General features: G+C 49.3%; 3 protein-coding genes and 1 long non-coding RNA gene across 4 annotated transcripts in view; 3 read left to right on the forward strand and 1 right to left on the reverse strand.

Annotated features, from left to right (window-relative positions):
* Positions 1–26,489, reverse strand: part of LOC125705802 (uncharacterized protein K02A2.6-like) — a 132,182-nt gene that overhangs the window by 30,888 nt on the left and 74,805 nt on the right. The gene's annotated exons all lie outside the window — the stretch shown is intronic.
* Positions 75–2,039, forward strand: LOC125705814 (germinal-center associated nuclear protein-like). The gene is made up of 7 exons (XM_048972095.1): positions 75–246; positions 362–443; positions 572–710; positions 1,089–1,291; positions 1,380–1,519; positions 1,601–1,736; positions 1,878–2,039. Exons 1-7 carry the CDS (start codon positions 88–90, stop codon positions 1,925–1,927), a joined length of 909 nt encoding a protein of 302 aa, XP_048828052.1. The 5' UTR covers positions 75–87; the 3' UTR covers positions 1,928–2,039.
* Positions 2,059–2,563, forward strand: LOC125705830 (uncharacterized). Its single transcript, XR_007381697.1, has 3 exons — positions 2,059–2,140; positions 2,222–2,384; positions 2,468–2,563. It is a non-coding gene; the product is annotated as an uncharacterized LOC125705830 (long non-coding RNA).
* On the forward strand, positions 10,412–23,169 carry LOC125706770 (germinal-center associated nuclear protein-like). Its single transcript, XM_048973590.1, has 9 exons — positions 10,412–10,478; positions 10,857–11,059; positions 11,148–11,287; positions 11,384–11,581; positions 11,661–11,929; positions 12,011–12,173; positions 12,257–12,411; positions 12,531–12,620; positions 23,157–23,169. Exons 2-9 carry the CDS (start codon positions 10,915–10,917, stop codon positions 23,167–23,169), a joined length of 1,173 nt encoding a protein of 390 aa, XP_048829547.1. The 5' UTR covers positions 10,412–10,478; positions 10,857–10,914.

Consider the following 26,489-nt stretch of genomic DNA (forward strand, 5'->3'; position numbering starts at 1 on the left):
GTGACACTTGCCACAGATCCCGAAACTGAGGCAGCATCAACAGTGAGACGTGCCCGCCGCCTGGACAGCACAGACAGCCTGGGGGGGATGTCACCCTCCGAAGCCATGGTGCTCCAATGCAAGAACATTCCAGCCAGTCTTAACAGCAAGGACATCCTGGGGGAACATTTCCGCCAGTTCGGACGTGTGCAGCGGATCTTCTGCAGGCCCCAGAAGAACCTGGCCATAGTGCACTTCCACGACCATGTGAGCAATGGCTTTGCACACCTTTGGGGGGGGGGGCTTGGTCGCTGTACTCATTAGGCTGTGGTCTCGTCCATGATCTCCCGGGCTTTCCTCACTGACTTTTGGTATCTTTCAGGCTTCTGCTGCCAAAGCCAAGAAGAAGGGCAAACTGCTGCGCAGGCATGAGCTCACCATCTTCTGGCAGAGGAAGAAGCAGAGTGAGTGACTATTACGGTGCTCTCTATCTGTGCATCGAGCCAAGGCCAGGGCGGGGTCTTTGTGACTCGTTGCAGCCTTTCATTCCCATGTCAGCTGTTTCGATGAACTGGTTCTGTGTGTCTCTTAGGTCCAGGAGAGAAGGGCCAAAGGCCTCCAGATGACCCTGATCCTCAGAGCCAGGCAGGAGGCTTTGAGTCAGCCCCTGTCTGCAAAGCCCTCTCCAAATCCACCTCCGGCTGGTCCTCCAGCTCATCCCTATCCAGAGGGTAATCTTGTCTTTAAATCATTCTCTTACCGTAAGAGTAAATAACTCAATTTTACAATAAGATGGCCGGGTCTTTATTAAATTAAGTTAGGGAAGAAAATCACCTTTTTGAAACCCAATGCAAGTTCTTTAAAAAAAAATAAAAATCTGGATCACTCTGGTTTTTTATTATGTATACATTTTGTTTGTTTTTTTTCCAAGCAGCTTGAGTTATGTTAGGTCATCTGGTAATGAAACTCTTTACCTCAGGCTCGGATTCGTGACATTAAAGTCAAACTGAGTTCTTTGGCTGCTATGCCCCCTACTGGCCAGGTGTTCAAAGGAGCCCAGGTTTTGCCAGCTTTTAGAAGCTCTTCAGCCTTTGGTCTGTCCCTCTCAGGTCACCAGCCAAGAAACCCCTGGCGACAAAGGCCCTGCAGTTTGAGAGTGAGCCGCAGATGGAGCCCAGCCCAGACGGCCTCGAATCCGAACATCTAGCCAGCAGCCTCCCCTCTCCCCTCTTCCACCTGATTGGCCAGGTAGCTGAAACCGCAGAGGAGAAGTATCGTCTGCTAGAGCAGCGGGACAAGATCCTGCGACAGGGTAGGTCCCCCTAGGGTCACGTTGCTGAGCCACCCCCCCCTCCGACCCCAAAGTGAATCGCCATCTGACACGGTCTCCTCTGGCACAGCTCGGCCCAAGAGGACCAACCTGGATCTGTCCAAGGTGTTTGTGGGTACGTGTCCTGACATGTGTCCGGAGAAGGAGCGTTACATGAGGGAGACCCGGAACCAACTGAGCTCTTTTGAGGTCATCCCCAACACGGAGAAGGTATCACCACCCCTGCCCCTCTTTCCTAATGCTTCCCCCTCCCCTCCCCAGACCACACCCCACGCTCTGCACCCCACGCAGGTGGACCACACTGCTGCCATTAAGGAGTACAGCAGGTCCTCTGCTGACCAGGAGGAGCCCCTCCCCCATGAACTGCGGCCCCTTACTGTGCTGAACATGACCATGAACTACCTGGTTACCCAGGTCATGGACCAGGGTGAGGACAACTACCGTGACTGGTATGACTTTGTGTGGAACCGCACACGAGGTATCCGGAAGGTGAGCAACATTAGTCCGTGTCTCATTATTCCTGTGCCCTGCGGGCCTCGTCCTGATCCTTTTTCTGGGCCATCTGCAGGATATCACTCAGCAGCACCTGTGCGACCCGCTTACGGTGTCCCTTATTGAAAAGTGCGCCCGCTTCCACATCCACTGCGCACACCACCTGTGCCAGGAGCCCATGATGTCCTTTGATGCTAAGATCAACAATGAAAACCTGACCAAATGCCTGCAGAGCCTCAAGGAGATGTACCTGGCCAGCAAGAACATCTACTGCCCTCATGAGGCAGAGTTTCGGCAGTACAGCGTGCTCCTGAAGCTCAATGATGGAGACATCCTCCGGTGGGTGGCTGGCCGGCAGTCGGTGTCCCGTGTCACCGTGGCACCTCTCCAGCTGACATTTCATTCCCTCCCTACCTGCAGGGAGGTGCAGCAATTCCGGGCGGAGCTCCGAAACTCTCCGGAGGTGAAGTTTGCCGTCCAGGCCTTTGCCGCTGTCAACAGCAACAACTTCGTGAGGTTCTTCAAGCTGGTCAAGGTGGCCTCGTATCTGGCTGGTTGCATCTTGCACCGCTACTTCGACCAGGTGGGGGAGCCGTTGCTCCGCTCCCTACATCCTCATCAGCCCCAATACCTCACTTACCTGGACCGCTCTGGTGCCCCCTACAGGTGCGCCGTGAGGCTCTGCGGGCCCTGAATGTGGCCTACAGCTCCCGTGGTTCCACCACATTCCCGGTCGAAGACCTGGTCCGGATGCTCATGTTCCAGAATGCTGGCGAGGCTTCGGACCTCGCGCTGCAGTATGGGCTCGCGGTCGATGCAGGGTAAGGCTGGGCTGTGCTTCGTTGTCCCTTTTGTGTTGGGGGCACGGTGGCTTATCTCTGATGGGGGTGCTAATCTATGATGGGTGGTATATTTTATTGAAGCTCTGCCCTCCCCCTAGCATGGTGGAGCTAAGCCGGACAGCGTACCAGGAGCCTGAGATCCAGCCACGTCCAAAGCGCTCTGTGGCCATCGCAAGGAAGCGGGAGGTGCTGGTGGGCCAAGTGGTCAACGGCGCGCCACTGCCCAACCCACCCCAACACACACCCGTCAACAGCTTTGACAGCCGCAACAAGTACCGTGGGGATGGGCAGCCAGCGGAGGCAGGCAGTGTGCCCAGGGCTGGTGCGTCTGCACTCCACCTTCCGCTAACTGTTACGCTTCGTCCACCTTCTGGCCTCTGATTGTAATTTTGTCCGATCCAAGCACCGATCCAAGATGCCGAGCGACCCAGCGGAGTCAGCTGGCCTCCCTGGTAGAGAGGAGAGTGGAGCACTTGGGGCATCTCCGTCGGAGGCACCACCAGTTGCCCCACCTACGCCTCCCCCACCGGAGCCCGTTTACACAGAGCAGGTGATAGATTGCTCATTGCTGCGTGTCAACCCAGTAGCAGTGTGTTGGTATTGCCATAGTAATGACAAATAACCCCCCCCCCCCCTTGCAGGACATCGCCACGGAGGTAGAGGCCATGCTGGAGGAGGTAGTGCAGGCCGAGGTGGCTGACGTGGCTGCCACCGGAGCCGAGTACATCTCTGCTGCACTCAGGTAGGAGCGTGAGCCAGATAGGGAGCAGTGGCCTCTAGAGGGTTGTCACACTCAACCAACACCAGTTTGGTGATGTGGATGGGTTGTTGCAGCATGTGCAACGGCCAGGTGGAGGCAGTGCTGAGTGAGGTGGTGGAGCAGATGCTGCGGGAGGTTTCTGCTGCCGAGATCCAGGCAGAGAGGGAGCATATCGCTGAGGAGAAGCGCAGGATGGAGGAAGCCAGGTAGGCCTCACCTGTCTGGGCTGGGGAGGAGGGGTGGGTGCATTTTGAGGGGATGTGCCATCTGATGGGCCTGTCTCTGTCAGGAGAAAGCAGGAACACGAGGAGCTCCTGGCCCGGCTCAGCAAGACACTGTGTGCCGAGATCACACAGGAGGTGCTGCGCGACTGCATCGTGGAGACTGCCTCAACAGAGATCAGGTACTGGTGAGCCAAGGGGGATCAGAGGTCATAGAGAGTGTTCAGATAACTGTATATAGGCTGAACGCATGCCCCTTCGTGCCAGGCGTGCCCAAGAAGAGCAGGCAGAATGTGTGGCTCGCAGCTCACAAGACGTGTGTGAGGTACTGCTGGAGGAGACGCTGTGTGGTGAGCTCACCCTGCTGGCCCAAGACGTCCTGGAAGCAGAGCTTCTGAGTATACGCAGGTTCATCAAAAGGTAAGGGGCAGTGGTAAGGGGACCAGATATTTTGCCCACATGCTCGCCGACAACCGGGCTTCACCCTGTGCATGTGTTGCAGGTGGCGTGATGTGGTGGCCGTGCGCAGGCAGCTGAAGCGACAGATGCGTGATTTTCCTGCTGCCCCTGGCTGTGTGGACCCCCGCTTCAGGCTGCAGGCCTTGGCCCCCAGTGCCCCCCCCTCACCCTGCCTGGACAGGCTGGCCCGGGGCGTGGTCAACCTGGGGCACGCTGGGGACCTCTCTGTTTCCTGCACCAGGTACATCTCTCTCACAGCATAATAATAGAGGTGCACCGATCCCACTTTTTCAGTGCCAATATAATCTTGATACCTGAACATAAGGTATTGGCTGATTATGAGTATGATCCAGGACCAAAGCTCTTTTTTTTTTTCCAAGCTAGTAAATACAAATGGAAAAGAAGTTTTAATTAGCCCACAAGAAACATACATAAGATACTGTTCCACCTCTTTTGTGCATCTTGTATTGAGCATTTTTGAGACATTTTGCAGTTGTTTGAATATTATATATATAATTCCTTATTGGAAAGCGGTAAAGGTTCTTTGAAAACACAGTGAACGTAATTGTTTAAAGACAGATTCTCTTTGTACACCCAAGTGGCATGCGTCACTTTTCACTGTGATAGCAGCACCTCGTGTATCAAGCTATAGCGAGTGCGCAAAACAGCCCAAGCTGGCTTCCAAACCATCGCTTTTTTTCATATTACTTGCATTGCCTTAATTGAGTGCACTATTAGTGGGATTTTCCACTGAATGTTACTTTGTTTTTACAAAGATCGCAAATCGCTGTGCTACTGGTTGTTTCAAGCATAAAATTCTTCCAGGTTTTAGACATGTTAGTTTGCTTCGCAAGCATGCAAGTTGCATTTGCTACCATCACCTGATCCTTCCACTACAAAGGACATGCACATGACGTCATAGCAGGGGAAGTCACTGCACTCACACACACTGAGTGTCAAAAAACCGAGGAAGCGTTAACGTTCAGCTTGAATGCCACAAAAAATAAAAAAGGGGGGAAAGCTGTTGTGCGATTTGATTGTACCACTCAGTATAAGAAGAAATAGACTGGCAATAACTAAATAATTATTGAACATGGATCGGTCACATGTGGCCGATGTCCGATCCGTCTGATTAGGTATCTTGAATATTGGATCGGGGCACCTCTGCTGAATTAGACAGTACTTCCCAAAATGACTTCCGTCCTGTCCGTTTATTTTGCTGGCCATTGATTTGCTATAGTGTTAAGTGTACCGATGCCTTCTGCAGGTTGGCGAAGATGCGAAGGGAAACCGAGCATCAGATGAAGGTTCACTTGTTCTACCAGCAGCTCCTGAGGTATGGTGCTACTGTAGAGTAGCTGTTAGCCATCCATCACTCTCCATGTGCTCATCTACATCTCCATCCACTTCAGCGAATCTGTGTGGGGGCCACTGGACCTGCTCAGTCTGGTGGCAGCAAGCGTCTCGAACCCATCTGACACAATCTTCTGGAAGGCAGCCCTCTTGTTGCCAAGTGATCATGAAAGAGATGCTAGTGTTGCTAACCAGTAAGTGGGGGAACTGGGTGTCGTTCGGGGAGGGATTGGGTGTTAGTTGGGTTTAGAGGTCCTGGAGCTTACATTTGTGCCCCCCTCCCATCTCTGATGCAGGATTTTGACAGAATGGCTGGAGTCCAAATTCGGTAACTCGGAGAAGCAAGAACACAGGGAGATGGTCCCCAACGGACACATGCAAACCTTGAGCATCAGCAGCGGCCTGCGGAGCGTGGGGGAGCGCATGCACACAGTGCACGTGTGTGTGAAGGTGTGGCAGATAGGGGGGAACTTGCCGATGAATATCGACAGGCTTCATGCCCCTGTGTTGCATGTTCTGTCATTAATGTTAGTCTAGCATAGCTTAACATAGCCTAGCATAATCTGGCACTATGTGATTGCAGGTCCTGTTTGCGAACAGTGCAAGTGCAGGAAGTGAGGCCATGTTTCTCACTGTGGGTCAGGTGGCCCGCGGGCCCCTCAGCGAGGAAGGCCAGTTGGCATTGGAGAAGCGGAAGGGGCTGATGGGCATGGGCGCCCTGCTGATGCTGCTGCCCTCGGCAGTCAGTCCCGGGGCTGATGAGGAAGACGGGGACATCTTCCTGTTATCCGCCCTGCTGCAACTCCGGCAGATCCAGCAGGCTAATGCCTGGCCACAGGCCCTTCCTCTGGTGGTGGTGGTCCCAGGGCAGGCTGGGCACAGCGATGAACGGCTAGAGGAAGGTGTGACACTAACCGTGTCTATGACAACAGGTGTCGCGTGGGATTCGCTTACTTTACTTATAGCATTTCTCTTGAGGCTATGCAGAGCTAACCTGATGCTTCAGACACTCATTGAGGAAGGTTTGATTTCAGAGTACATGTTCGTCCATATCCCCGAGACCACGAACGAACCCCAAGGATCCGAGCAGGTGAGTGTGCATGTTGTCGCTGGCCTCGGTAAGATTGAACCATCCCATTGACCATCACCCCCGTCTCCCCGCAGATCCGCCATGCCGTCAGGTGGCTCGCTGCCCGCTCCACGGCACCAGCCCGGCTCGTCTCGCAGACGTTGGTGCAGGTTGTGGAGGCCGGGCTCTGCCGCGAGTTTGCTGGTAGGCTTCACCGTGATCGGAGGGACCGTGACATGGCGGGACTGCCCTCCCAGGGCCCTGCACCCATCATCGGCCTCTACAACACTGTCCTGGCTTTCTTGGCTGGCCTTGTGTTGTCCCCGAGTCTGGCTGGCCTCTCCTGGCCCGTGGCAGAGTTCTCGGTGCCAGGGGGTGGTGACTGCCTACCACATCTGCTCTGGAACTCGGCTGAGCACCTGGAGTGGCTCCAGGGGGCAGTCCTGAGCCTGCGGCTGCCCGACTGGCCGCTGCCAGCCGTGGGGGGTATGTCCATGCCTCAGATTCGGAATTCGGACTTCTTGCTAAGTGGCTGCTTCTTAGTCTGTTTCCTTAAATTTCTGCTGCTGCCACCGCTCCCCCCACCCAGCTCCTTGGAGCCAGCTGGTTGCCTCCATCTTCCAGTACGTATCTCAAATCCCATGGTCCCGCCACAGCCAGCCACTCCTTATGTCCCAGTTGGAGAACCTTTTGGAGAGGCTGCGTCAGGACTGTGTGGGCCGAGGTGGGGGGCCGGACAAGGAGCCCACTTTCTGGGAGGTGCCCTGGGACGAAATTGTCATGCTCTGTGTAGAGCACCAACTCCGGGACTGGAACCCTCCTGGGTGCCCCGTGAGTGAAGGTGAGGGGGGTGGGGTGGGTCTGACGTTTGGGGGGGCCTACTGGGGATGCCATGCAGGTGTGAACCTATCCCACCATCTTCAGATATCATCAGTGACGACGGAGAAATCTCGGTGTATTTCCTGAGCGATGGGCTGCAGGGCTTCATACCGCCGTCCTGCTGGGTGGATGCCGTAAGGGACAAGCAGCAGGGGAAGGCAGGGTAAGAGCCAGCCAGCCATGTAAATCTAACACATTCCAGATAGACTGTTAACAGTGACCTGCAGATTTAATGAATATTATTTACTATTAAATGGAAGAAGAGGGAAAGCCATCAGCTTCCAGTCTTGCTCATATCCCCAAGAGTGGTGTACAATACTGGCTTCTTATCCAAAGTCTCTGCCATTGCAGGTGTCACCAGAGCATGTGGCCTCATCCTCGACTGGCCAGGCCACGTCTTCAACAGAAGCTGTTTCACAGCATGGTTGAGGACCCTGAGTCCGGATCCGGTGTTGCCCCTGTTTTGGATGCTGCCTCCAGCCCCCAGGACCTCCTGGCTCGCATTGAGGAGGAGAAAGAACAGAGCCGCAGGTCTGACAGAGAACAGACATGCTACACACGTGTACTCTCTCATGTGAGTTGTGGCATAAACATTGAGCCATTTCCTGTTTGACTTGGATCTGCAGGTTCGAGGACCAGCTGCGTACCTGGCTTGACGTCGAGTCCCTGGGCCCTTCCTCTTCCTCCTCACCACTTTTCTTGCCTTCTTCGTTACTGTCTGTACCGGAGATCGTAGTGCCCTCCCCAAAGATGGCTGCCCCACCTGCACTTGCCCTGGTATTGACCCTGTGCCTACACAGTTGCTCACATTTTAAGACCCCAAGTACCCTGTGCTCATCAGTTGAGACTGTTTCTGTGCCCATTTTTGTAGCAGAAGGAGCGCAGTGTCCGCAGTGACCAGGCCAGGGGAGCTGCCAGTTTGTATATTTCCGCAGATGTGACACAGGCGCGGATATAATCTCCCAGGCCGAAGGACGCCGAAATCTACCGCGCTGTAAGAACTCTGTTTCGACTTTTGAAGGCCGTATTTTTGGGCTTTTTACACAATGAATCCGTCTGGGCTTTTCGGCAGAACACAAGGCGGAGCGTTTCAGTCTCCGCGCGCCCCGACCTCGGGGCTCTTTTCCTTCGGCCAGCAGAACGCCCCTTTCGGGCAGCCTGGCGGGACGGCGTCTGGACAGGCCCCGACCTTCGGCATGCCCGGTTCTGGGAGTCAGACCCCGTCGTTTGTACAGAGCGACACCAGGTTCGGCCCGCCGCCCTCCTTCGGGCAGCCGGCCGGGGTCGGTCAGAGCTCACTCTTTAACCAGAACTCGGCTTTTCCCCAGACCTCTGCCTTCGGACAGACCGGCGGATTTGCTCAGCACACACCCGGCTTCGGCGGCTCTAACGCTATCTCCGCCTCCTCTGTTCCCCCCTCCTCGGGGTCTAGTCAACCACTGAGATTCGGACAGTTGTCCACAGGGTCTTCTTCGGTATTCTCCCCTGGAAGCGTTCAGGGCCGCGGATTTAGCACCTCAGAGTTCAGCTTCAAGCCGTCAGACGCAGCTGTGTTCAAACCTATTTATAGCGCCAGTCCTGAACCGGCTGTGTCCCAGGCTGTGTCCGAGTCTTTTGGTTCCAGCCCATCCAGCACCACCGCTACCAGTATGGACAGCAGTGGGCCTGCTCCTGCTGCCTCTGAGTTCCTTTCTGGAGCCCATCGCAGTGTCCAGCAGCATCCTCCCCACCAAAGATGCACATCCCAGCACCACCCAGGAGTTCAGCTTCTCGAAACCAGCAGCACCCTCCGTTGGTGCTGGCAGTGGCCTGGGTGGGGGGACCTCCCAGGCCGCCTCTGTCTCCAGGTACTCTGCCTCTAGCCTCCATGAGCCCCGGCCACTGTTTGGTGCTGTCAGCTTTGGTCCGCTAAAACCCAAGACTGACGCTGGGGTTGTGTCTGGTGAGGTCCGTGGGGGGGGGGGCGATGAGGGGGAGAATGCAGGGGAGGCAGCGGCTAAGGGTACCAAGCGGAAGGAGGAGATGGTGGAGCATTTATCAGAGGAGCCCCAAGTTGGTGCTGACTCCGCCCCCAGGCACCCTCCCAAGAGGCCCCTGGTCCGGGGCCGGGGGCCTGTCAGCAGCATCTTTCGCAGTGCCTTGACCAGCATCCTGAAGACACCGGCCCTACAGACCCGGCGAGAGCCGAAGAGGAGTGAGGAGCCACAGCCAGACTGGGGGGAGGCGGAGCACCAGGGTTCGATGGCACCGACCACCAGCCACTCACCCTCAACGCCGCCAAGGTCACAGGCCCCAACCCGGGAGGTCCTTGAGAGGGCGGAGGAGTTGGGTGAGTACTCCCAGGAAGAAGCACATTGGGTTCGAAGCCAAGTATAGTCTGAAAAACTGAACTCTGTGACACTTGCCACAGATCCCGAAACTGAGGCAGCATCAACAGTGAGACGTGCCCGCCGCCTGGACAGCACAGACAGCCTGGGGGGGATGTCACCCTCCGAAGCCATGGTGCTCCAATGCAAGAACATTCCAGCCAGTCTTAACAGCAAGGACATCCTGGGGGAACATTTCCGCCAGTTCGGACGTGTGCAGCGGATCTTCTGCAGGCCCCAGAAGAACCTGGCCATAGTGCACTTCCACGACCATGTGAGCAATGGCTTTGCACACCTTTGGGGGGGGGGGCTTGGTCGCTGTACTCATTAGGCTGTGGTCTCGTCCATGATCTCCCGGGCTTTCCTCACTGACTTTTGGTATCTTTCAGGCTTCTGCTGCCAAAGCCAAGAAGAAGGGCAAACTGCTGCGCAGGCATGAGCTCACCATCTTCTGGCAGAGGAAGAAGCAGAGTGAGTGACTATTACGGTGCTCTCTATCTGTGCATCGAGCCAAGGCCAGGGCGGGGTCTTTGTGACTCGTTGCAGCCTTTCATTCCCATGTCAGCTGTTTCGATGAACTGGTTCTGTGTGTCTCTTAGGTCCAGGAGAGAAGGGCCAAATGACCCTGATCCTCAGAGCCAGGCAGGAGGCTTTGAGTCAGCCCCTGTCTGCAAAGCCCTTTCCAAATCCACCTCCGGCTGGTCCTCCAGCTCATCCCTATCCAGAGGGTAATCTTGTCTTTAAATCATTCTCTTACCGTAAGAGTAAATAACTCAATTTTACAATAAGATGGCCGGGTCTTTATTAAATTAAGTTAGGGAAGAAAATCACCTTTTTGAAACCCAATGCAAGTTCTTTAAAAAAAAATAAAAATCTGGATCACTCTGGTTTTTTATTATGTATACATTTTGTTTGTTTTTTTTCCAAGCAGCTTGAGTTATGTTAGGTCATCTGGTAATGAAACTCTTTACCTCAGGCTCGGATTCGTGACATTAAAGTCAAACTGAGTTCTTTGGCTGCTATGCCCCCTACTGGCCAGGTGTTCAAAGGAGCCCAGGTTTTGCCAGCTTTTAGAAGCTCTTCAGCCTTTGGTCTGTCCCTCTCAGGTCACCAGCCAAGAAACCCCTGGCGACAAAGGCCCTGCAGTTTGAGAGTGAGCCGCAGATGGAGCCCAGCCCAGACGGCCTCGAATCCGAACATCTAGCCAGCAGCCTCCCCTCTCCCCTCTTCCACCTGATTGGCCAGGTAGCTGAAACCGCAGAGGAGAAGTATCGTCTGCTAGAGCAGCGGGACAAGATCCTGCGACAGGGTAGGTCCCCCTAGGGTCACGTTGCTGAGCCACCCCCCCCTCCCACCCCAAAGTGAATCGCCAGCTGACACGGTCTCCTCTGGCACAGCTCGGCCCAAGAGGACCGACCTGGATCTGTCCAAGGTGTTTGTGGGTACGTGTCCTGACATGTGTCCGGAGAAGGAGCGTTACATGAGGGAGACCCGGAACCAACTGAGCTCTTTTGAGGTCATCCCCAACACGGAGAAGGTATCACCACCCCTGCCCCTCTTTCCTAATGCTTCCCCCTCCCCGCCATGAATTGACAGACCACAGGCTGCAAATCACCCTCTGCACCCCACGCAGGTGGACCACACTGCTGCCATTAAGGAGTACAGCAGGTCCTCTGCTGACCAGGAGGAGCCCCTCCCCCATGAACTGCGGCCCCTTACTGTGCTGAACATGACCATGAACTACCTGGTTACCCAGGTCATGGACCAGGGTGAGGACAACTACCGTGACTGGTATGACTTTGTGTGGAACCGCACACGAGGTATCCGGAAGGTGAGCAACATTAGTCCGTGTCTCATTATTCCTGTGCCCTGCGGGCCTCGCCCTGATCCTTTTTCTGGGCCATCTGCAGGATATCACTCAGCAGCACCTGTGCGACCCGCTTACGGTGTCCCTTATTGAAAAGTGCGCCCGCTTCCACATCCACTGCGCACACCACCTGTGCCAGGAGCCCATGATGTCCTTTGATGCTAAGATCAACAATGAAAACCTGACCAAATGCCTGCAGAGCCTCAAGGAGATGTACCAGGACCTGGCCAGCAAGAACATCTACTGCCCTCATGAGGCAGAGTTTCGGCAGTACAGCGTGCTCCTGAAGCTCAATGATGGAGACATCCTCCGGTGGGTGGCTGGCCGGCAGTCGGTGTCCCGTGTCACCGTGGCACCTCTCCAGCTGACATTTCATTCCCTCCCTACCTGCAGGGAGGTGCAGCAATTCCGGGCGGAGCTCCGAAACTCTCCGGAGGTGAAGTTTGCCGTCCAGGCCTTTGCCGCTGTCAACAGCAACAACTTCGTGAGGTTCTTCAAGCTGGTCAAGGTGGCCTCGTATCTGGCTGGTTGCATCTTGCACCGCTACTTCGACCAGGTGGGGGAGCCGTTGCTCCGCTCCCTACATCCTCATCAGCCCCAATACCTCACTTACCTGGACCGCTCTGGTGCCCCCTACAGGTGCGCCGTGAGGCTCTGCGGGCCCTGAATGTGGCCTACAGCTCCCGTGGTTCCACCACATTCCCGGTCGAAGACCTGGTCCGGATGCTCATGTTCCAGAATGCCGGCGAGGCTTCGGACCTCGCGCTGCAGTATGGGCTCGCGGTCGATGCAGGGTAAGGCTGGGCTGTGCTTCGTTGTCCCTTTTGTGTTGGGGGCACGGTGGCTTATCTCTGATGGGGGTGCTAATCTATGATGGGTGGTATATTTTATTGAAGCTCTGCCCTCCCCCTAGCATGGTGGAGCTAAGCCGGACAGCGTACCAGGAGCCTGAGATCCAGCCACGTCCAAAGCGCTCTGTGGCCATCGCAAGGAAGCGGGAGGTGCTGGTTGCTACGATGCCAGTTATGCAATGTAGTTTTGATAAAAACTTTTCTGTCATTTAACATAAGAGGAAAAAAATTTTTTTATAGCTAACCAACAAGTCAACGTCTCACCCTGGTAATGCAACAGCGCCGTTTAAACAATACGTTTACACCGATCAGTGGCCTGTACTACGAATCAGGGTTACTGGCTTATCGGGGTAACTTGACGGATTTAAGGTACCACAGTTTAAATGAATTTCATATTTGTTCATCGGGATGCCTGAATCGGTGCTAATCAGTACTACGATGCCAGTTATGCAATGTAGTTTTGATAAAAACTTTTCTGTCATTTAACATAAGAGGAAAAAAATAATTATACTGTAGTCAAATTGGCTAATATAAAATGGTTTAAAACTGTGACAAATTTTGCCTTTTTTTTACAGTGTATACTTCCAGTCACAAGGTAGCAGATACGGATTTCTGAAATAGCAAAGATAAAGGTCAATGATTAATATCCCTCATCTCTTTTAAAACGATAGGTAAGATGCTGTTTTGATATCCTGTCTAGGGTTGGAGTGTAACAGTATTCACGGGAAAGGGGAATGGGATAAAGGGACAAACAGGGTGAGGGCAAGAAGGGAACACCAGTGGACAAAGGGATATTTTTTGTATTTTCATTTTTTTTCCATGTATAATACTGACACTGAACAAATAACCCAGTGCAAAAGACTTTGGGACTGACCACAGCCAAAATAACAAACAAAATCCCCAACTATCAAGTGCGACCCACAGCTAATCTCACCTAAGTGCAAAAGAAAAGGAAACCAAAAGACAAACACTCCACCTCACTCCCTAACCAAATAAACAGAGTCCAACACACACTTGCAAAACAAAATAGCAGTCACTCCCTATGCAGCAATACAATCACACATACATAACTTACACACAAGTCAAAGCAACAAGGGGGCTAGTGAAGACGTAAACCAAAGAAAACCAAGCGGGGAGACAGCAAGCCAAACTGAGGTCGCGGGGGGGACCGGAGCCTGTCCTTGGAACAACAGGCGTAGGCAGGAACCAACCCTGGGCAGGAGTCAACACTCTGCAGGGCGCAAACACTCACAACTCAGATTTGCCAATTAACCTACCCTGCGCACTTTTGGACTGTGGGAGGAAACCGGAGCCCCTGCTGGAAGTCTTTCCCCATTCACCAGATTATATTGCCAGAAGACTGAAAATTAGATATCAAATACTAGAGTGACATAAAAACAAAAAACAAGTTTGCTTGTAATGAGACGCAAAACAGAAGATTATCTCTTTTTATATTTTGAGAAAACATTTTAACATTTATCCAACCGGCCAAATGGTTTAATACTTCATACAGCAGCATTTCTAAACTCATTCCTCAGCCCACCAGACGTTTTTGCTCTGTCCCAGATCCCTGCATGCATGAACCAAACAGTCACCTTTTACTGCTGTGTTGAGAGCTTGGACAGAGCAAAACTGTGGATCTTTGCAGTGGGGTCCAAGGACTGGGTTGAGAAACCCTGGCATAGAGGAGACTGCAGTGAGAGCCAAGAAAAAAAGAGATTAGAGAGGAAGGTAAAATGCTTCCATTAGCATGGCAAATAAGCTGCAAGTACAGACCCTGTGCTTCCATTACAAACAAAAAGCCTGTATGACCCTCCTAAACACACAAGTCAGATTAACTTAACCAGGGGAAATAAGCATAAAACTTGACAAAGACTAGACTATGAAAAGGGAAGGTGAACATCATACTTACACGAACTTCTGCTAAAGCAAATGGACAAACCCCTTTTAACTGAATCAAGTTACTTAAGAAAATTAATAATCCAACAATAAATCAATAAAAATTAAGAAAAACACAATCATGCTTTGAACTAATACTGCAGTCAGTCCTAAATGTTCCCATGACATTCTTTTCGTCACGACGCACACTCGGTACATACTGGTTGAAAACCATTCATGTACCAGTCTATGATGGAGCACCCCAACCTGGGCCACCCATCCAACATGGCAGATTTCTGCCCCCTGGCCCCAGAGACTAGCAGACTAACCTCAGGAAACAGGGAACCAGGGGGACATGGGCCGCTGACTGAATGGGCGGCTCCAGTCCACAGCAGAGGACCGAGGACTGTAGACCAAAACCAGGGAACCTGAAGTGGCAAGAACACAAACCAGGACAGACATATAAAAAACCCAAGCAAAGGCATCAGTGGCACAGCCCACCAGCTTGTGAAAGATGGCTACCTGGCATCATGAATCCCTTAATCAAAAACCTTTGTGGTGGCAACTTTGCCACCCAGGACTGATCCCTCCTAAAGACCTCAAGTTTCAATGCAAGGTTTCTGAAATGTTTTGAAACATCAGTCCATGTGACTGCTGTGGTATTGTTCCAGGCAGGGAAAACAACTTAGGAGAAAATTTCCGTGCATGTTGGGTGTTTGTGGTACTGTTGGGCTGAGGGGGTAATTGAGTGACAATTAACCTTTGAGATCCAATTATATTATTTAAACAGGTTAGTAGTTAGACAGTGTGATTTAGATGAGGATAAGGATGTTTTATTGTCATTACAAAACGTGTTCTACATGAAGGGAACAAAATGAGGCACTCAGATCCGGTGTATTAGCAAAAATAAAATAGAAATAAAATCGAAAGAACAATACAATGAATAATATGGTAAAAATTAAAGTAAAATAGAATAAAGACATTAAGATAAATTCCATTAAACCCTCTGGGCCAGGCGCTCTGCCACTCTGCATTGTATTCTTTGCATGTACAACTTTGTACTCCATAATTTTAATATTTTATCACGAAGCCTGAAGAGCAATATGAACTGTATCATGCTTTAAGTAAATTGTCTCATCCTTTATTTGACTAAAGTATATTTAACTTCTACAGAACTTTGCAGGCTCATCTAGGATGGAGAATTTCTGCTGCTGAGCGCATTAGAAGAGATTCTCAGAGGGAGATACGAGTCCTAGGTGCCTGCTGGGTACATATTCAAGACAGAGTTAGGACCGACTCCAATAATTCTGCACTGTCTCCCAGATTAGAGGAAAAAAATGTATTTTACTGAAAATTTCATTTATGAAATTTTACCTTAGACTTGGTCAGCAGCCATGTGGATAAATTTCAGAACTACAGACGGTCTGTGGGTTGGGGGGGACAAGCAGGTTGGCCGGTGGGGGCACGCGGAATGCTCCTGGGGGTGTGGTGGGTGTGCTTATATGATTTACAGGAGCCGAGGCTAACAAAGGCACTAATCTGCACAAACAGCCTCCTGTACGAAGTTTTACATGAAAAGGGGCCATGGGCTTGTTGGCGCCATGTTTCTTAGCAGACTGACTAATACAGCCAACTGGACCGTCTACCTCTTCAAAAACATCAAAATGGGGTCAAAATGGCCCCATCTGTGTTAATTTGCATCATTAATTATGGCATAATTATTTTAAGGTATTTTCAACAAAAGCCTGTAATATCATTTTCGACCACCATGTGACACCACAAGCCGTTGGAAAACCACTAAGATGTCAATATGAGATTTGGCAGAACTGAAAATATGATGTTAAATGTATCACAGTGCAATAGTTTTAAAAATAAATCAATGACTTTGCATGACAATTTTATGTGTTTTGTCAAATAAAAAACCTGAAGTATCTGAACAATTTTATGTGTTTTGCCAAATAAAAAACCTGAAGTATTTGAACTTGAACTGATACTGAGCAAAATATTACCTCTTACTTATATGAAGGTTCGCATTATCTATGATGTAGAATAAAAGACACAAGTAAACAATCCATTTCTTTGTTTTAAAGAAACAGATTAGCTAAGAAAACCAATTGCCACCCTGTGGAATCAATGTGCATCAGCTGTTTGTGGCCACTGCCCCGTGCACAATCTGCCACTGAAGATCCACCGTGTGCTTCTCAATGGGGGGCTTGTACAGGGACCTCCAACATCCCCGCGGGGAAGATCCAGGCCTCAACAAACCTGACCACCTAGAATCCGCCAGTCCACTCAGTGCCCGAAAATGCAGCACTTTAACACAAGCCTGGTACAGACCTTTCTTAGACAAATCTCTAAGAGCCACCTGCTGAAGAGACACGAAAGAGAGCAGCAAACCCACCTCCTCCCGATGACCCTCTACAGCAGGAGGGAAAAATGGGGACTACTGCCTCCTCCCAACTCAAGCACATTCTTAGTTGCCTCTGGTAGCGTGCAGACAATGTCCTCCAAAGCTCTCTGAAGAAGTCTGGGGGAGGGGGAAACATTTCCGCATGTAGGGGGCCAGTGGCATTTAATTATTTACAGAAAATTCCATAGAGCCAATGTAGGAACCTGAGGTCAGTTTAACACAGGTCACTGTCCGTGGTGCTGAAACCTTTACTTGATGGGCTGGTCCTGAACGAATACAATGGCTGGCCAGCGTGCCTCACTATGTGTTTCCACTGACTGACACCTTCACATGTAATGTGATTGTTAACAATGAGGAAAATTTTACAAGTTACTACAGGAAGCAATATTTACATGCCTGTAGCTTTCATTTCTCACCACAGAAAACCCAAAAAAAAAGAAATAAGAAATACATTCATGTTATATCCAATATATTACTTCATCATTTAAAATCACAAAACATATTTGACTGTTAATCTCTATGTTTTAATAATTTCAATAGCATTGCGTGATTTGCTTATTTTTTTCAAAAGCCACTGTGGAAGCGAAATTTAAAGAAGTTTGGTCCCCTTATAACAGCATTGGGTAAGAGAGCCGAGGGCTGCTGGGATTGTTCTCAATGTCTTGTTGGTGCCGTGTGGGTTGTGCTGCACAAACAGCTTCAAGTTATGAGATAACATGAGCAGATGCCATTACGTCATTAGTGCTACACAAGATATTGTCATGACCTGGCTCAAGGCCATAAGAAAAAGTGGACCAGTGTTAAATCACTGTGACCTCACACCTCTTCAGATTGCAAGCCCATTTAAATGGCACAGAGGTACACAATGGGTGGCCTGTATCTGCCTCACTTAATGTGCACCAAAGACCTCATATGAGAACCACAAGAGCCACCCCAGATTTACCCACCATCATGAGAAAGACTAAGACCAACATGGATCAAATGGCCTATTTGGGTGTACAATCACCCCCAGACCACTCTGACTGGCTTTGGGTTTTTGAGACAATATGAGAAGGGCAGGTGCCCTTTGGCGTGGAATGTCTCCGATTCCTGTTTTTCCTTCTTCCTCTTTTTGTTTTCTTCAAGTGCCAACAAGAGAAATTAATGACAATGCCAAAGCATCTGTAATTGCAACAATTTTCTAGGAGAAGGGGTGTGTTTTTTGACACAAGTGCCAATATTTTTGGCCATGACTGTAATAGTTATTTGTGATTTGTAATAATTATTTAATTTTATCGATCCATCTACTTACCTACACTAAAAAATGTACTGTTGGATGTAATTAATTTTAAGACTAGTGGTTACATGAAATTACTTTCTAAGAACATTTTATTTTGTAATTCAAATTTTTCTTATTTTTCAAACCAAAAAGTTACAGCACTCTCATATAATACACTTCAGCCATTCACATTTATAAAACAATATGATCCAAGCGTCGACCCGGGACTCGGTGGGCTGCTGTCTGCCAAAGTGTGCTGTCAAGAACAAAGCAAATTGTTGTTAGGAAGACTATGTAGATAGGATTGCTTATCAGTAAAGTGCTTTAAAAATTAGTGCTACAAACAATACTCAGGACATGCTGGACACGCATCCTCATCTGGGCCTTCAGCCAGCACTCAGAGCTGTCGCTGAAACTGGCCCGACCTGTGTCCCTACAGTCTTGTCTGGGATGTCGCCATCCAGGGTCACGGGGTGGATTCGAAGGAGCTGATGGAATGCTGCCTGGAGATCCATCTGCTGGTTGGACGCCAGGGCAGCATCCCGTGCGGCGCCATGGGCAGAACAGCTGGATCCTTCCTCTGCGGAGTCAGCGCTGGGATAAAAAAAAACACACAAAGTTTTACGGTTATTGTTCAGTGGTGAGGGCTTTGGTTTTGTGTCTTGATGTTGGTAAGTGTGTTGACAAACGGAAAACATGCCTACCTTGAGTCACCTGCCAGCTTCTTCAGCAGCTTATTGGCCAGCACCACATTCCATGACTTTTATCCGGTAGTGCTTGTCAGCCGTTGCAGTGGAATGCGTGAGGTAATCGGCCACCAAGGACGACTTCTGGTCACTCAAGTCCTTGGTGGCCGTCTCAAAGATGCGCCGGGCCGTTTGGCTGGTGACTGGATCCAGCTTGTATCTAAAATACAAAACGAATAAGATTTATTAATACGTCTCGCACAACACATGACAACATGTATCTAGAACAAATTATAGGGGAATGAATCATGATTAGCTCACTTTTGGTGCAGCCGGTTCAGGTCTCCTCCCAGGTCATCAGTCGTCGTCCCGGTTCTCTTGGAGCTCAGAAGCTGTAGCCCTTCCCATGTGAAGATGTCAAACTACTGTTGACAGAGGAAGAGATTTAATTTCTGCTTTTGAAATAAATGACAATAAATCTTTTCAAGCTTGATATGCTTATTGCCTCCTCCTCAGAGGACAATGCAAATGTGGCCACTCGCCGTGCCGACATCTTGTTCCTTCACCTCAATCACCGCATGGTCGGATTCGGTCCTGCTCCTGGACCTGCACAAGACAATGATGTCCCACTGATTAATAAGCGAATTGGCAAAAAGGAAAAGTGAAGACAAAAAGAATACAATACTTGCGGTCATGTGCTCCATCATGCCTGGTCGCTGTAGATGCTTCAGAATGACCGTGACCTCCAGGTAGTAGAGGACAAGAGAGATGTTGGGTGGTACATTGGGCGGAGCTTAATTTGGTTCTGCTTCTGATGTCATAAGCGGGAGGGGGCGTATCCCTTATTCTGATTGGTCGAGGGGTTATGTCCATATATGGTATACATGCTTATGCCACGTGTTGCGCCATATGGTTTGGGAGGTAAGGGTTGCCATTAAACTTTAATAGAATAAAAATACATTAGATGTGTTTTAATTATAGTTTTTAAGGAATAATGAAACGTATAGCAGGATTAATGCAAGCTAAGATGCACGTCTAGCAGGGGGGGTCCGTCTGGCCATAGCCACGTGTTAGTAGGCACAAGCGCCACGGTGTATTTTTTGAAAGAAAAGCAGGCGGGATTTAAACAAGTACAAACATGCCCAAAAGAATCAGAAGAGCAAATGCTGAATTTAAACAAGCACAAGAGCGATATTATGTGGTACCTTGGGCGGAACTTAATTTTGCTCCGCTTCTGACGTCATAAGTGGGAGGGGGGCGTATCCTTTATTCTGATTGGTCGATGGCTTATCTCTATACACCATACATGCTTATGCCACGTGTTGCCGATAGGGGGCCATTTGGTTTGGGATATTGCCGTTAAACTTGTAATGTATTTTTATTCTATTAATGTATTTTATTGTGTTTTTTTAAATTACGTTTTTAAAGAATAATAAAACATCGAGCAGGATGATGGCAAGTTAGCGCATACACGTTAAGCGGGGGGTCCGTCCACCTCGTAGCCGCGTGTTGGTAAGCGCCACGGCGTATTTTAAGAAGAAAGCACCAAAAGAAGAAAAACTTTAGTGTTATTTTAAAATAAAAGCAGGGTGATTTTAAACAAACATGCCCGAAAGAAGCAGAAGAACAAATTTAAACAAGCGCAAGCGAAGTCAATAAACATACCGCACGTCGTTTTAAAAGAAGAAGAAACACACGTTACATTTAACCACCACGAAAGACTTTAGTGATATTTACCAGGTTGGAGAAAGCATGTAAGCGGCAAAATTTTAGAAATATGACGAAACGAACCCGGAGCTCCGTCACATGCGGCTTGTCTGTTTGAACAACGCAGGGCGGAATGGGCGATCGCTAGTCCGGCGCTTGGCGCATGCGCACCCACGCCAACGCCCCTTTCAAAATGGCGACGACAGCGGAGCGCCTGTTATTTCAAATAAAACCCCTATAACCGTAATGTTTTTAAGGAATGAAGCACTTTTCTACCAATGTGAATAACAAAGTAAAGCGCTCTGAGCATTTTCGACAACAATAATCAAAGAACGCGGTTAATTCTTGTTTAAACGAGCGCATGCGCATAGATCCACACAGCATTTCCTTTATTGAGCCAGCTCGTTGCATCAAGCAACTGTCAAATGGTGAACAATTGTCAAATTGTTGCCGGTCTCATACAGACAGTGCCGACCATGAGTTTGACACCGGCGACGCTCCATAGCCGTGACTTAGTGCCGCTAAACCCAACATGGGCGCCCCGCAAACCGTGGAGGTAACGCAAGCATGGAGCTCTGTGCAGCATATTCTCGCATAAAGAATGTATCTGTGTAAAACTCGAGAGAAAGTTTGAACAAAGTGAGATTGACGGGGAATCATTAGACCAGCCCCCTTTGTGGCAATAGCAACCAATAAGATGAGAGAAGGATGTACTTAACCATGGTGAAAAGCGTATTAATACCCACCACGCCTGTGAGCCAGCACTCAGAAGATGAGACACACCTCCCCAGCGAGCAACGTCGTGCAAACAGACAACTTCGACTATCCCGACGTCTCCTGAAGTGACCACACAGCCGGATCCGTCCTGTCAGCTGCCTCTGATAGACGAGCATACTTTTGGACTGCTGCTGAACAACGCTGAAATCGACCCTCAGCGGTCACCATCCTGGTCTCCACCGATACAGCCAGTGACTTTTGGGCTGCGACTTGACAACTCACCAGAGCCTTTTGACCTTCAGCAGGCCGCATCATGGGGTCCATAAGGCGACCCCGTGCCTTTCATCGTCACCCCCTTCGAGCCCACCGTGGGCGCAATGGCCGGCATCGATGGTTGAGGCTGCGGAGGTGACCCCGCATGTATTCTTGGGAGCACCACGGTCCCCATCACCAACACTCGAGGAGCTCTGTCAGAGTTTTTCTGCGCTGTCATTGTCTGAAGATGTTGTGGATGGGAGCATCACTGACTCGGCTATGAAAATTATCAAAGGGGCTCTTGCCTGCATTCTGGATCATGTGATCGAGGAGGACTTGGAGGACTGTGTAGGTTGCTCTGTGATGCATCCTAGCCAGCTTCGGCACACGTGCCTGTACGATCCCGAGCCATTTTACTTCTTTCACAATTTTGAAAAGTTGGTCAAAAAGCTGTATAGACCATGGTTTAAACATATCATCACAAAAGCGGTGTCGGTGTTCAATCCCCACCCCTCCCCCATGAAAGTACAGGGTGCTGTTGAAGCCGTTATGTATGATCTTAAAGCTGAAATAAACATACGGGAGAAATTGCGCGAGTTGAAATGTGAAGTTGAAGGGGCAGATTACGAGGGGGCTATAGATGACGGTTAATGAATTCTGTATTTTGCACGCATACAAACCACCCCAGGCTGCTGTGTAAACGCTGAACTATGTGATCGAAATGTTTCTGACAATTTTTGCATGCATTCTAAATAAAGAGTTGACTCAAAAACCACTGTGCCATTATTGCTAGAGGTACATGATGGATGACAAGCACTTGAAGCGTGTCTATTGTACACCATCAAACCCTGGGTCTTTTGGAGGCCCCGACAGATTATACTGATCTCTGATAGATGAAGAAGGTGTGTGTAATATAAATAAGAAAAGTTGCTACATGGCTATCTGGTGAAGATGCATACACATTACATAAACCGATCAGGTTTAACTTTAAAAGGAACAGAGTCTTTGTGACTAATATCGATTCTCAATGGCAAGCTGACTTGGGGGACATGTCGGCTTACGCGGAACAGAATGACGATTTTAAACACATGTTAACGTGTATAGACATTCTATCAAAATACGCATGGGTACAATGTCTTAAAAGCAAGATGGGGGCAGAGGTAAAGAAAGTGTTTGAAAACATTCTCTCTGAAGGCAGGACCCCTAAAAGGCTACAAACCGATCGCGGGACAGAGATTTTTTAATTTTTTTTTAACGCGTCGTTTCATAAGCTTACCGAGAAACATGGAATAATACGCCACTGGTAACGATGTCAAGGCGTCTGTAGTGGAAAGGTTTAGCGACACATTCGTGTCTTTTAATGTGTAGTTATTTTACAGCTTATAATTCAAGAAGGTATGTAGACATTGTACAAGATCTAGCGATCGCTTACAATAATACCCACCACAGTACCATTAAAATGAAGCCGGTTGAGGTTAATGCACAGAATGCGGCCCAAGTCTTCAACAACGTTTATGGTTTGATGCCGAGTATATCTAAAAAGCATCGTCATAAGTTTAAAAATGGTGATGTGGTCAGGGTGTCTAAAGCACGTGGAAAATTCACCAGTGCCCAGTGCAGTCTTAGAATGTACTGGATGAGGTGGTTCTCCCAACCCTGCAGCCCTGATACATTGTGATACATTTCTCTGATAAATGAACCATTAAGCATTGGACCATGTGGTTATCAGACCAGTTCCAACCGCTGTTCTTTTTCTCCCTCTTTTTCACTTGCACAGTGTGGCTCTGTAAGACCACTGTACCTAGTCATGGCCTTAATCTGGACTATAGGGGACTAGAGGACTAAGATTTTGACTTGGTTGTCCCGTGTGAGAGGTATTGCATAAAACAACATGCACTTCCCAACTGGGTCCTGCATCAACCCCTTAAGACAACAGATGGAAACGGTTTGATTTAGTACTTTTTTTCTTTAAACCCTGGGGTTCCTCTTCATAGCCCATAACTCTTGGTGTACTGCATTGACCCTTTGTTGTTTTGGATATTGCTAGTTTGACTAGTTATCACTTGTTATCACTTACGGATGAGTATTTTACCATAGCCGAACATCTACCTAGAGCACCACCGGTGTATAGGTTAAAAGATTATGACGACGATATCATAGAGGGGACATTTTACGCCGAAGAGCTACAAAAGCTAGGCAAAGACAAAAACTTCAAAGTTGAGAAAATTGTTGCGGAAAAAACGCTGCGTGGTCAAAATGTTTGTAGTGAAATGGCAGGGATGTCCAGACAAATTTAACAGCTGGGTTCCTGCTAAACAAGTAGTTGACGTATAAGTGCGACGGCCCGTGTTTGTAGCGTTCAGTTCCATCAAAAACAGCCATGGAGGAAAGCGGCTTTTATGTCACGCTCCCAAGCAATGCGTCTATGGATGTTTTCCCGCACAATACCATATCGAGCTACACGACAAAACTAGCCAAGCCGATTTGAACTGAATGGTAAATGGGAAGTAGGATTAGCCGAAATCCATTACCCACGTACATGGGATACACTGGTAGAAGAAGACACCTTGTTTTACGTGACAGGATGGATGTCGTTACCGTCGACCCTACAGTACAAGCTAAAGGCGGGATATTAGAGATATTGAAAACCTAATCAGTGAGACGAATGAGGTTCTAGGAATGTCAAAACTAAAATTTGACTATAGCGTGATAAACAAAGTGTATATGGTCGGACCCCCGCACGTTGCCTTTAAAGCGAAAGGTAATCTTGCACGGATGCTGGGGTTTGTGCCTGATGTATTTCAGAAGATTGGCGATAGACCAGCGGCACCGTACCCCGCCGACATAAGCGCCGGTTTTTACACAATTTACATGTATTCAGACATTGTCGAGCATCAAAGAGTGGGTGACAGCTACGTGCCTCTTTTACGGGGTGTACATATAGCTGGGGAACACAACTCGATGGTCACAATACCTTACGACAGGATTCATTACATGTCGCTCTGCAAGAATCACATTGATAATATAGTCATTGAGTTAGTCTGAACAGAACAAGGCGATACCCTTCCGATACGGGAAAACGATAGTAAAACTGCATTTCAGGCCGGTTAAGCAGTACTACCCCCAATGTACAGCGCCGATGGCTTTTCAGATCCACATAGCACATACTACAGAAACCAGGCGGGAAACGGGCTACCCGGATACAATGGGGCCCCCGTTATGTACGGCGGTGGTCTGGGGGGGCTTTTTCGAGGCCTCCTCAGAATGGCTGTGCCATTTCTTAAAAGGACTTTCAATATGGCGAAGCCGCATTTAAAATCGGCCGCCCAAAATATCGTTAAAGACGTAGTAACAGGAGCCATGACGGGTCAATTGACAGCACAGCCGCAAGAGGGCTCGGGGCTCATGGTGCTTGCTCGCGGCAAGCGGCATAGACCCCCTGGGGATCGAATTACCTCCGCTAAAAAACGCAAAGCAATACCCAAGAGAGGCACAGTAGTCAAAAAGAAGCGCGAGAAGAAGGTGGCCAAAAAAGCACAGAGAAGAAGCTACATTTTCTAAAACTATGGCCCTCATTCACAACATGTCGGAAGAGTGTATGAAATCAGAATTGGACATTTTTGCATTACCGTACACGCAAGCAAGCATTGATAAGAATATATACGTGGAAGTGCCACCACTCTCAGCCTTAACTGATAATGGCCCCCTGGAGTTTTTTATCGCCGGTAATGGGGAAGATTACCTAGATCTCAACAACACGCTACTGCATCTCCGGTGTCGGATCACAAGAGCTAACGGTACAAACATTGACGCAGGGGCAAATGTGGGAGTCATAAATTACCCGATCGCCTCGATTTTCTCACAAGTGGACGTATCCCTGGGTGACCGGCTAGTGAGCCAATCTAGCAACACTTACCCTTACAGAGCGATGATAGTGCCTGCTTAATTATAGCGTTGGTACGCTCTCCAGACAGTTTACCTGCGGGTTGTTTTTCAAAGACAGCAGTACAGGAATGAATGAGACAGACCCGCAAGGCCTTAACGCGGGGCTAGAGAAAAGAGCCGCATTTTCGGCAAGAAGCAGCGTTTTCGATTTGATGGGCCCAATACACTCTGACATATTTTTTCAGGAGCGGCTAATGCTAAATGGGGTCGACGCCAAAATTAAAATGGTCCGAAACAAAGATGAGTTTTGCCTCATGAGCGGTGATGCAGCTGAGCAGTACTCGCTCAAAATAGTATCGGCATCCCTCTTTGTTAAAAAAGTTTCTGTATCGACGGCTGTCAAACTGGGGCACGCGAGCGCATTGCTGACAGCCAACGCATCGAGAGAGTATGTATGAGAACTTTTAGTGTGGCCGCGGGTAGCCGTGTCTGCGCTCAAGAAAATTTGTTTCTAGGTCAGCTGCCTAAAACCGTAGTTATCGGGCTTGTAGATAATATGGGTTTTATGGGCGCGTACGATCGAAACCCCTTCAATTTTCAACACTACGACGCTGAATTTGTAGTGCTTTACGTAGATGGCCAGCAGTATCCCTCTAAACCCTTTCAACCAGATTTTATCCGAGGAAACGTGGCCCGTGAATATTACAGTTTGATTTTGGCTACTGGGAGACATTTGAAAAACGAGCCTTTCGCTGTTGACAGAAACGAGTATATAAATGGTTACACTTTGTACGCCTTTACATCCCTCGTCGGGTGACAAGTAGGCTCAGCATCTCTCCATGGTTAAAAGCGGAAATATGCGCCTGGAGATGAGGTTCCGCCAGCCGCTGGCCAGGACTGCGACATTGATAGTTTACGCATCATTCGACAATATAATCGAGATTAACCAAAGGAGAAATGTATTGTACGATTACTACTAGTCATGAACACCCTGCAGCTATCCAACATCCTTGGCAGAAACCGCTGGACTGCTAGACATTTTTATGGGGTGTTGGCTTGTGACGAGCTGGAGGATGTAAAACTTGAAAAATTACCCGCAATCTTCATCGTCAACACACATCCGAGTTGGGCACCCGGTGAGCACTGGCTGGCGCTTTTCATCGGTACTGACAGCACCGCAGAGTTTTTCGACTCCTACGGAAATCCTCCGGATCACCCCAGCTTT

This window comes from Brienomyrus brachyistius, chromosome 13 (assembly GCF_023856365.1).
Source record: "Brienomyrus brachyistius isolate T26 chromosome 13, BBRACH_0.4, whole genome shotgun sequence".
Taxonomy (NCBI): Eukaryota; Metazoa; Chordata; class Actinopteri; order Osteoglossiformes; family Mormyridae; genus Brienomyrus; species Brienomyrus brachyistius.